This window comes from Empidonax traillii, unplaced genomic scaffold (assembly GCF_003031625.1).
Source record: "Empidonax traillii isolate 1590-97213 ecotype Southwest subspecies unplaced genomic scaffold, ASM303162v1 scaffold62:size2133460, whole genome shotgun sequence".
NCBI classification, from domain to species: Eukaryota; Metazoa; Chordata; class Aves; order Passeriformes; family Tyrannidae; genus Empidonax; species Empidonax traillii.
In genome coordinates, this window is record NW_020955255.1 from 1513680 (window position 1) to 1525886 (window position 12207).

General features: G+C 42.0%; 1 protein-coding gene across 1 annotated transcript; it reads left to right on the top strand.

Annotated features, from left to right (window-relative positions):
* The first annotated feature begins 823 nt into the window (after positions 1-823).
* Positions 824-6713, top strand: F3 (coagulation factor III, tissue factor). Its single transcript, XM_027879947.1, has 7 exons — positions 824-949; positions 1892-2006; positions 4031-4215; positions 4550-4731; positions 4847-5006; positions 6109-6380; positions 6451-6713. Exons 1-6 carry the CDS (start codon positions 880-882, stop codon positions 6246-6248), a joined length of 852 nt encoding a protein of 283 aa, XP_027735748.1. The 5' UTR covers positions 824-879; the 3' UTR covers positions 6249-6380; positions 6451-6713.
* The last annotated feature ends 5494 nt before the right edge of the window (positions 6714-12207 follow it).

Consider the following 12207-nt stretch of genomic DNA (forward strand, 5'->3'; position numbering starts at 1 on the left):
CCACATATATCCCAGAGGGGCCAAGGAGCCTGGCACAAAGGCTGAGATTCAGAAAACTCTCTGTCAGAGGCAAATTCCCTGTTACCAGTTAAAATTGAATACCTTTCCAATGTCAGCTTGTGGGAAAAGGGTTAACAGACCCCTGGTTTATGGAAGAGGAGAGGTACGAAGCCCTGAACACTTGAAACTTACTTGGTGTCCAGTGTCTCAAGGTGAGCCTTGAGAGGGTGCGCGTTCTTGAGGCGTGAGGGAACAGAGAATGTCATTTACTTGAGAGCACCAGTGTCCGACGTTCTGTGTGGAGAGGCACGGACTGACATATTTAGCCCTTCGGAACGTACAGGATCAAAGCTAATTAACCCAACATCACTTCTGCATGACCAGCTGCCCCACAGAGCAGCCATTTCCGAGCTGGGGTTCTGTTTGCCCCTTGACAGCCAAGCCAAAGGTTGGCAGGGGCTGAAGCTAGTTATCCAGTGGTGCCCAGTTTCACCATTATTCCAAGAGGGGAAGCGAGGGGCGGCACAAGTGTATGGGGACACCAAACGGGCAGGGGGGCACGTCCAGGTGTGCCCTGGGACGCGGTTCCGGGACCGGGGCACGACGCCCGTCCCTCAGTGCTCCTCTCCTCACGGCTTTCCTCGAAGATCCCCCACTCCGCTTGCTCAACCCGGGCGCTTCCGCCGCCCACATTCCCTGCCCCTTGGTCCCGCCGGCCCCCGCCGCTCCCACCGCCGCTCCCACCGCCGGCCGCGCCGGCTGCCCCGCGGGAGGTGCCGATGTCCCCGCCTCTCCCCGACCATATAAGCCAGCGCTTCCCGCCCCTCTGCACTCACCGCCCTCAGACCCGCCGGGACCCGCCAGATCCGCTCGCCGAGGATGCTGCGCTCCGCCGGCCCGGGACAGGCCCTGCTGCTGAGCGCCCTGCTGTGCCGCCTGGCCGCCGCCGGTGCGTGACGGACCGCGGGGCGGAGGGACGGGGCGGGACACGGGGGATCGGCGCCGGGACTCGGTCCCTCGGACCCCTCGGACCCCTCGGACAGAGTGTCCCCGAGGGAGAAGAGCAGCGGGAAGGGGGAGAGCGGCACTGGCCCCGGGGCCACGGCGGGACAGCGGCTCTTGGCACTAGCCCTGGGACCGCGGGACAGCGGCGCTCACACGGGCACTTGCCCTGGCACAGCGGCGGCCCCTGCTCGGACCCCCCCCGCTTCTTCTGGGGGGGTTCCTCGCTGTCCACGGCCGGGGCGGTGCTGGGGAGCGGGGGCTGCCTTGGGGGTCGGCAGTTGCCGTAAGGGTGCAAGATTTCCTCCCCTCGTCCCCAGCTCCGAGCTTGCCGGAGAGGTAGAGAAGGTGGTAATCTGAGAACAAGTTCTTCCCAATCTGCTCAGTTAAACCCTGGATTTCCAGAGTTTACAGGGGCACGAGGGATTTTCCCATACGGCTTCCTCCCAGACAGTTCCCCGAAGCAGCTGTGACTGTCATGGGTCACCGCGGCGGCCTCCCATCCGCTTGTGGGGGCCACGAGTCCTGGTGAACTGCACCACATTTATTTGGTGCTTGAACATTCTCATGTGAATCTTCAAGCTTTTGTATTGTCTTCAGAGGTCTTGACTCAAAAAGGGCTAATTAGACAGAATTACAAATAAGTTAACTCATCGATTTTGGAGTTGTAAGACAGAAAATAATATTCTTGTGCTTCTCGCTTCTGCCAGGGCTCATTCCTTTAGTAAGACAAGCATGAGCCCAGAGGGTAGGACTGAGCCTTTTCCCCAAAAACAACCTTTCCAAGTAGCAATTAACAGCAACTGCTTCATTTACCTAAACGGTAACTGAAGGGAAACAGGAATTACATATAATATGACTGATATTTTTCTCTTTTCTGTATTTAAAGACTATGCAGCACTACCAACAGCAGTCAATATAACTTGGTCTTCAATCAACTTTAAAACTATACTACAGTGGCAGCCAAAACCATCAGGTTACTTCTATACTGTAGAAATACATGGGTAAGTAGATAACACCAAGGTATATCCATTAATGGCAATTAAAGAAGATGGAAATAGAGTGTGTTTGAATATTTCTGAGAGTAAATGTAGCAGGAAAAGAGCCCAAACATTAGGATTTAGGAGAATTGCCAACCCAGCTGTTAATAGTTCTTTGTATCCAACTATAATGATATGTGGTTCAGGTTTCTGGTTTTGCTCACTCTAAAAAATGGAGAGTTGAGCTAGAGATCAGTATTTCAGTTCTGGGGCTTGGTGCAGGCCAATCTCATGAGAGATCTAGGCCAGGATACTTTGAAGAAGTTGATGCTCAATCTCAGATACCATGTATTAGATAGAATTTCACCTTTTTTTATGTTTTTCAAGGTGTCTGGTCTGAGTCTTTTGTCTTCAGTCTAGGGAGGCGTCTAATAAATGAGTCCGCATTTTATTCTAATTGGTGAATCATGATAAATGAATAATTTGTCTTGCTGGATAATACTAAAAATCACCTTTGTCTACCTCTGCCAACACTTCCTCTGTAATCATGTTTTATGTAAGCTATAAAACATTGTGGACATAAAAGGTAGCCAGCTTATGTAAAGTGTCTAACACGTCTTTCAGAACTGCACAGGAACTTCCATGAAGTTCAGTAATAATTCTATATTGTTCTTAGCTCCCATTTTAATATATAGAGCATTATTAAATACGTTTCAAAGGGAAAATGCATCATCAAACCTCCTACATACTAATGAAAAAGTGGTACTGCAGTCTCTTCTGTCTCTGAAAGTGGCAGGAGAGCTCTCTCATGACTAATGGATGAAATACCAGTGCAAGGGCCCAGTGTGCTCTTTCATTCTTTAAGGGAGTGATTAGATTAGTAGACTTAAAAGCACACACTTAGCAGAACAAAATTTTTTTAATTCATGAACCTAGAGTTTCTTTCCAGTGATTTTGCTTGCAAAAAATTGAAATCTGTTTGCCCAAGATTTAGTGTAGAATCAGGTGTAGTTCTGCAACAGAAGCACCTCTTTAGGCAGGTTGCTGTTCCATAGTAAATGTGCTTAAATGTTTGCTTTCTCGTGTCTGTACATTTACAGAGTACATTTGTTTCATCACAAAGATCAAATCTCTGTCCCTCTTCAAAGCGTCTCTTGTGACACTATCAATAACTGATCTGTGACATAAGAAATCTGGTGAGGTGAGAAGGGAGTTCAGCTGACTCTTGAAAATAAAACTTGACCTATTTTGAGGAAAACCTATTTGTTAATTTCAAAAGTCAGCACTCTTGCTCTTTCAGCTCAGATCACACAATTTTTCTTTTCCTTAATTCACCAGAAAAAAAAAATAAAAAAAGGAAAAAATGGAGTAATAACATTTTTTTCCAATCCTTCTTGTTAGGAAGTCTGGTCTCATTGCTAGTTCTCAAGTAAATGGACCTGCTTTCTATTCTTTAAAAATCAAGATAAGTGGTTTTTGTCAATATCTTTTAAATTGTAATTCTGCAATGACATTTGCTGCTACTGTCTGGTTCTTAGTGACATTTGCCACTGCGTAGATGCAAAACCATATATGTGGGGACGTTGTCACATTAAACTGTGTCAATAGAGCTTCCTATAACAGCTGATGTTTCTTAAGGCAATAGTTCTCACGTGCATCAAGGATAAAACATTCAAAGTAATTTAGGCATCTTATATTTTTAAAAATAAATTCTGCAGCTGCAAAAAAGTGCAAAATCAGAATTACTTATGGTTTCTATCAATTAATATAAAAACTGAATGTTTAATTCATGTATGGGTCCAATAACATATTTCTGTCATATGGATCATAGTTACTTTGCTTGATTCTACTTTGAATTGTGAAATATAGCTGTACACAGTAGGTTTTTCTGAAGTTTTGTCTTCTCCTTTTTGGCCAATTACCCCTGCAAGACTGTTCTACTGGATGAGGGAAATCTACACAGTTTAAGTGGAAAATGTTTTTCAACTTATCTGAATATGTAAGTGGCTGGTAGGAAACTGTTGACACTTCTTTCTTGCTCTTTTCAGACAGACATCTGACATTAAAAAAAAATGCATCCTGACAACAGAAACAGAGTGTGATGTTACTGATGCACTCAAGGATGTAAAAGAGACCTACGTAGCCCACATACTGTCCGTAATGCCCGCGGGGATGGATAACTTTGAAGAACCACCTTATGCACTTTCTGAAAAATTTACTCCTTATAGTCAGAGTAAGTAGGATTTCCAATTAAATTTTATTATAAACTTCCTTTCAAAATTAGTTCCACTGATTCAAACAAGGTTTAGATTGAGCTTAAAGGTTTTTTCAATAGATTCTTATAGTAGCCATGCTGATATTGAAGAAGACATTCAGGCATAAAGCTTTGTTAACACTGTGTACTAGATAAAGATACTTGTTTACAATCCAGGACTTAACCCTATTACTTTGGCTTTGCAAACTTAGAATAGATTTGAAATGGGAAGTTAATAGAGAGTGGAAGAAAGAAGAGCATGTCGTGTAGAAAAGATGATGTCAGTTTTTTAACTCTAAAAATCTTCGTTTAGCTGTTATAGGAAAACCAGAAATAAAGAATTATACTCAAAAAGGTTCCAAACTGAATGTCGTGATCAAAGATCCACTTACACCGTATACATTTCCTAATGGAAGCTTTCAAAGTATTCGAGATATTTTCCAGCATGACCTGGAATACAAGCTCTATTACTGGAAAGATCAAAGTTCTGGAAAGGTAAGGTCTAACTCTAGTTTTCATTCTGTAAAAATTTGTATATTCTGTAGCTGTATTATAGTTACACAATTTCTGTGCTAGTTGACACTTGAAATATTTTTTTTTCCCTTTTTAGAAAGATGCAACAACAAAAAGCCATACATTTGAAGTAAGTGTTGAGAGCACAAAGAACTATTGCTTCTATGTCCAGGGATTCGTTCCGTCCCGCAGAGAAAACCGTAATGGCCAAACCAGCGTGGTGCACTGCACCACTGGAGAAAGGGGGATCTTCGACGGTGAGTACCGGCTGACGTTTGTCACACAGTCTTCATCATTCTAACGAAAAGACATGTCTTTAAATTGGGATGCCTGTTATAAACCATTTACTGTGTAAGTTAGAAGACACAGTCAGAACATGGAAACTCATTCGAAGAACTCACTTCAAGAAAGGGTTCACCATCTTCAGCTAGTTAGAGTTGGTATTAGGGTTTTGCTCAACTGTATTGATTAAATTGTCTGAATTGATAACTGGTCACTGAGGCTTCAGATCTCATCACTAGCCTTCAGCTTTGGTTTTTTCCCCCATTGCTTCTCTCAAATCCCTTCAATAGGAGGTGCCATAGTAAGTGCTTGAAGGATTAGCTCTAAAACATACGAGTGCTGGAAACCTGTCCCCTGACTTGTACTTTGAACTGACCTTTAGTTACCCCTAAAGCAGATGGTGAGACTAAGACATTCTTTACTATTACAAGGTCAGAGGTTGGCAGATTGGCTTCTTTACTGGTAGATAAATTAAGGAGTGGTCAGTGCATCAGCCAGTCAAATTTTAGACAATCTGGGTAACACTTTCTTCAATAAAAAGTCATCAATATTATTCAAATAATATCACATTGCTGTAATGTATCTTTCTTCTCCCCTAGATAAGAATATTTGCACTCTAGAAAATTACTTCTAAAATTGGCAAATGAACTCAAAGTAACTTCCCTATCTAAATATGTATTTTTCTTTATCACAATAATGATAAATTACAATTTAATTACAACTTAAATAGAAAACTCTTCTCTTGGTGTTTTCTAGCTTATAACCTAGAATAAATTCCTACTTGAACAGAAATAATGTGGGGACAGGGGGAATGGTTTGACTTATTCTTGTGGTGTTAGTGTGGCATTTTAGTGCACTAACTAAACTAGATTAAAACCTAGTGTGAACCAGGTGAAATAAAGCTTTTCCTCAGTTCAGCAAATTCATGTAAAATGTGTTTAGATCACACTGAATTCTGCGGTACTGTAAAATATAGAAAGCATTCTTTCATTCAGTGGAATGAGTGCTAAGAGTTTGTAGCACTGTGTCATTATGGATTTTGATAACTCAATCTTGTACTTTTTTTCTCCCCTACAGAATATGGAGCAGAAGTCTTTATCATCATAGCAGTGATTGCAATTGCAGTCATCACTCTTGCCATCGTCCTGCCAGTGATTCTGTGTAAACGCAAGAAAGCAAGAGCTGCGAGAGAAAAGGAACCACTTAATGGTGTCTAAGGAAAAAGTATTGTGGACACCAGTGGCAGCACCAAGGCAAAAAAATCCACCACAACAAAAAACCATAAATTGGATAATTGGGTGGAGCTTTTTAGGCTTTCTGAAACAGGAATTTTGAAGCCCAAATTTTATGTGGATTAAAAATTCCATTAGGCAGTCACAGATGAAAAATCTAGCTATCAGGAAGCCCCTGTATCACTAGTGGCCGGAGCTGGAGGAGTATTCTGGTGATCTGTTACAATCATAGAATCATAGAATATGCTGAGTTGGAAGTGACCCACAAGGATCATAAAGTCCAACTCCCGGCCCTGCGTAGGATACCCTAAGGCACACACAGCATGTCTGAGAACGTTGTCCAAACAGTTCTTGAACCCAGACAGGCTTAGTGCTGTGACCACTTCCTTGGGGAGGCTGTTCCAGTGCCCAGCCACCCTCTGTGTGAAAAACCACCTCCTGATATCCAACCTAAACCTCCCCTGACTTGGCTTCATACCATTTTTCTGAGTTCTGTCACTGGTCACAAGAGTGAAGAGTCAGTGTCTGTCCTCTGCTTCCCCTCATGAGGATGTTGTAGATGGCAAAGAAGTCTCCCCTCAGTCTCTTCTTATCCAGGCTGAACAGAACAAGTGACCTCAGCTGCTCCTCATACGGCTTTCCCTCAAGGCTCTTCACCATCTTCATTGCCCTCCTTTGGACTGCACACAATACTCAAGGTGAGGCCGCCCCAGGTCAGAGCAGAGTGGAACAATCCCCTCCCTCGGCTGGCTGGTGATGCTTTGCCTGCTGCCCCCCGGGACATGGTTGGCCCTCCTGACTGCCAAGGCACTGCTGACTCAGATTCAGCTTGCCATCGACCAGGACCCTCAGTGCCCTTTCTGCAGTGCTGCTCTCCAGCCTCTCACTCCCCAGTCTACAAACAAAGCACCTGTCCCAGGTGCAGAATCCAGCACTTGCCCTTGTTATACTTCATACGGTTGGTGATTGCCCATATCTCTAATTTAAGCTCTCTCTGCAGAGAGCTTAACCCTTCTCATAGACTGTTCCCAAGCCTCTTCTATTGTCCTGTCTGAAACAGGACTCTGAACTAAAGGTACTTTTGACTTGATCAGTGTGGCCTTATTAAGCCAGAAGATTTATGGTACGGCTTTATGGTACTTGTGAGGGGAAAGAACACTACTTCTGAAAAATACGTGTACTTTACCTAACTAAAGGAACATAATTCTGTTTCTGTGAAACAAAACCTGTATTTATCTGCCTTTTAATATTATTAACTGGTGAAATGATCTATTAGTTCAGATGTGACAGAATTGCTACTATTATTTCTGCACTTCTTGGATAAAGTTAACTCGGTCTATTTATCTTTGAATATAGACAATTGAAGGTAAACAAACTGAAACTACTCTACTGGTGACTTGTAAGGAACTCTCTTGAAGCAGGTACCTGCAATTCATCTGGAAAGTATATCCAGATTACACTACATTGAGAGTTGAACTGACAGGGTAGTCTGACAGATCCAAGTAAGTGTTAGAACAAATACATTGCAGGCTTTGAGTCAGTAATAACTCACTTCATGCAAGCACTGAATAGGTAGCAGTATTGAGTACATTTTGAACATCATTTTTAACTAAACAGGTGATGGATGAATGGTTTCTGTGGCATAGAATCAAATTTTCTTGGTATTGGGATTTGAAGGTACATGTTTCTTTGTCTTTTAATATTTATTTTATAAATGAGAATCTAACTTTTATACTGGTGATATCTGTATTTATGATGATAATTTATACTTTTCTAGTGAAATAAAGGTGACTGGAAAAATAAGACTTCCTTTTAATTTTCAAAACAATGTACAGTTTTCATTTCAGAATTAAATTAACAATATGTTTAGGAAACTTATTTTGTGACAGCACTGTGGGGAAGCTGCCAGAAGTCTAACCAGGACTCTGCAAAACAGACTACCAGGGCACCTACTACTTGTGAGGATAAAACTATGAGAAGCCACAGTTCACAAGCTGATGAAAGGTTTTGAAAAGTCCTGAGTCACTTTTTGGCTGTCCACTTACGTGAGCAATAAGTCAGGGTTTGCATTCAGAGCTTTTTATTCTAAGGGAAAGCATAGCAGACATCTCCAGATGTATCACATAGGGATTCCCACAGTGGTATGTATTCCATTGTATTCATGAGAAGGAATACCTTAAAAAATTAATAGCCCAAACTATCAACTTGTACAGAATTGTATTTTATATTTTTTATCCCTGTGTTACAGGGATAAATCCATCTATGTATGGATTAAGACTCTGGCGAATGTGTGTGTTTTATGGGGGTTTTCTTTGTTCTTGAATTTCTCAGTTTACAGAGGGAAGAAAACAAACACCAGCATCACCCCCAAAAAAACCTCATTTACTTAATACCTAATATTGTGAAATAAATGCTTAATGCATTTTGTGCTGATTCATAAGCCTTGTATGGAAAAAGAATCTTACAACAGCAATCAAAAACACAAGAGCTTGTGGGAGTAAATTTAAAAACATTCCAAAGATGTCATCATTACTTCCCTTCCCTGTGGTGTTCTGCTTCCTCAGCTTCATTCAGTACCCAGCTCAGAAAAGGGAAGAGGAAGCTAATAGGAAAAAGAAAGCCTGCAGATTACAGGATAATATTTATTAAACTGGACCATGCAGCAGCTTGTTATAAACTACATAGAACGATGCTACAAATCATACTTCATTACTTAAAGAGATTTTTGGTTTGTTCTGAATATAAAGGGGGAGAAGGAGGGGGTAAGAAGGGGGAAGAAGGTGGGGAAAGAGGAGGGAAGAAAATACCCACTTGCAAACAAGTGCCTTAAATGGCAAAAGAGTGCCCCGTGACTGCAGAAGTGGTGGAAATCTGAAGCACTTCTGTTTCCTAGCTGCAGCATGTTATCATCCAACAATGCTGCGTAACCAGAGTCACGGGGCTCACAGATCCTATTTCAACTTTTTTGCTTTCTGTGGAGACAGCTGAGAAAGGGGTTTTTTAATTGCAAACTTCCGCAAGTATCATCCCTTGGGCTGAGCCCACGCAAAATGTTTTATGCAGAGATTTTTCTCAGAGTATCAGAGTGGGCAGAAGTTGTTGTTTACCAGTAAAGGTATTGGCAGCAGGGAGAAGGACTAGGTCCTATCTACAACACACATGTGGCCACTTCAGCACTGTATGGATTTAAGACGGAGCCAGACACCCAGGGAAATGATAGAATATAGGGAAGACTTTTCCTATGCAACTAAAGTTCCCGGCTCATCTTCTAAGCAGGTTCCTGGAAGCAAGCAGGTTCCTACCAATGCTCCCAGTTCCCCTGTTCTGCCTTGCTCCTTGTCAACCGGAAAAGTTATCCAGCTGTTTCAAGTGTATAAATACATTTGCACCGTTCCATGACACCGTATTTGTGTTCTGTCCTTGTACAAGTGAACATGTAACATTGCATACTATGATAAACCAATTTGATATTATAGTACTGCTTTAAAACCTCATTCTTCTTCACATCAGTGAATAAAGGCTGATACTGTTCTGCTGCTTTTTTGTCAGCCCTAACAGCATTACAGACAATTAAATTACTGCCATTATTTAAAATTAACAATGGTACAGGACTTCACAAATGTATCTATGATAGATGTGGCAGCAAACACCTTAGCTAATCTATTTCTGGCCGACTCAGCTTTCCACTGTGAGAAGGCTGCTGCTGAGAGGCATGTGAGAGAAGAACATGATTAGAAGCTTAACTTGTATCGCTAGTTATGTGACAACTCGGGACAAAGAGTTTCTGCACTGTGAGAATAAATAGCTGTGATAGATTACCCTCTCGGTTCAGTTTTGTAAAGCTGATTGTTTTGCAGGTTTATAGTGATTGCCACACAGTTTCAGAACCTTGTAATACACAGTACCAGATCCAAAAGTCAACTGAATAATCTTCTAATTACACAGAATTTATCCACATACAACTAACCATGATTTCCAAAGTCTATGTTTGTCCTGCTGTTCATGTTTGAGAATGACAGGAAAAGAATAACCTGCTAGAGAGGACAGAATCAGGAACTGGCCGGCTGAAAATCCTTTCCCAACCCTTAGGTGTGTTGTTACTCACCATAGCATGCACTCCCCGACACAGTACGCCCATTCCCTTAAAAAGAAACTGCCACAAAGGCTGCTCTTCCCTTATTTGGTGATGTGTGCCCTCCAGTGCTCTACAGCAGGACTGTTAAAAAAGCTCAAGGTGTAAAGACCATGAGATGTGCTGCAAATCTCTTCCTTACACCATATGATGAGAAATCTTCCCACCAGTGAGATCCTTCTGTTTCTTCTGGCACAGGTTCTCATTCAGCCCACAGAGCCTCTTTCCCCAAAAGACCAGAAAGACCATCTTTCCCTATAATTCCTCAGCCTCTAACTGTAGCTGAATTAGTCAAGTTCATAGGAAGATTTCCCTCAGGATGATTTCTTCCAGTAAAATCCAGTTATAAACACAAAGCCACGTTGACTTCCTCCAGGGTTTCACAGCCAGGTCCTGTCTCATATGCCCAATTGCAAAGATTGTGCCCATTTCACATCTTGTCAAAGCTGAGCACTGTTAGTGGCACCGTTTAGTGACTGGCTTCTGTAAGAAGCTCGCCGTGTTTCTGCTCCTGACTTCCCCTGGCTCCTTTGGTGATGTTTCCATTCCTCTCCCCCTTCTCCTACTCACTTCCATTACCTGTTCTTCCCCAGAGACAAACCCACTGCCTCATTTCTGCCAACAACTGGGCAGGATCACATTTCAATCAAAATATAGAACCTGAATAAATCTATATCCCGTAATCACAATCAAGAACATACTAGTATCGTGGAAGCATTTTTTGCTTTACACTCTGCGGCTTCACTTGGTCACTATTATTAAGCCATTAACGTCCAGAACATTTGCTGGCACTGCTTTGAGTACCTTCTTATTGTACCTACTTTTTTTAGTGGCTTGTTTAAAATAGCAATGAACTTACTAAACTGAACTTAAAGACTATTCAAAGTTTCAGATCTCATTTACTCCTCCCGATGGATTTTCTTCTATTTTTATTTTCAAATTTTCCACATTATTACTTCAAGAAATATTAAAGTAGCAAAGTACTGTCACTGTTACATTCACAAAATTATTTCATCAAAAGAGGTTTAATTAAAACCCACCTTCCTCTGAACGGAGGAATATTTTCCCAATGAGATCACATGGTAATTTTTAATTAGTTACTCAGTAGTCACATATCTCAGTTAAAAAGCTAGTGTAATAAAAGAGCTAGAATGACAAGTGAGATTTTAAAACCTACGCTACTAAGAAGGACTCATTATTCCAGGTAGAAATGTGGGTTTGTTTTTTTTCTTGGAGTTTGTGGATTTTTGTGGTTGGGTTGTTTTGCTGGGGTTTTTTTGGTTTGTTGATTGGGTTTGTGTGTGTGTGCGCATGTGGTTTTATTGTGTGTGGTTTTGGTGGTGTTTTTTTTCCCTCTGCTGCCTTCATACTTTACCATCCACTCACACCAACTCACACCATCCACAGACATGATCCTCAGTCTGATTTCCCATCTTTCCCCTTTACTCTTAACACAATCACTTGCTTCTGTAAAGCTCCCAAGAGTGCAACCACACCATTGTCTGTCCCCACCACCACAGTCACTACAGTGGTGGGACTGTGAACACCACAGATCTGTTCCTCCTCTGCCCTTCACACTGCAGGTTCCTTACATTGCAACAGTGGCCCAGCACACAACTTGCACTCTGTGAGCAATCTCTACAACATTGATTCTGCAATCTGTATCAGGTTATTACGCTTCATATGCCTAGAAAAGCTGACACCAAGTGGCAAAAAAAGGCATAACCAGCACATTAACAACCTAAATATTCCTAAATGGCTAGCACACCAAGACCCACTTCGAATCCAGATTTCACCAAAATTTGAAGGAAA

Excerpts from the sequence above, each read along its gene's own strand:
- F3 (XM_027879947.1), top strand. The coding sequence starts at position 880 with ATGCTGCGCTCCGCCGGCCCGGGACAGGCCCTGCTGCTGAGCGCCCTG. Across the intron at positions 2,007-4,030 it reads TATACTGTAGAAATACATGG|ACAGACATCTGACATTAAAA; the intron begins GTAAGTAGATAA and ends TGCTCTTTTCAG. Across the intron at positions 5,007-6,108 it reads AGAAAGGGGGATCTTCGACG|AATATGGAGCAGAAGTCTTT; the intron begins GTGAGTACCGGC and ends TCTCCCCTACAG.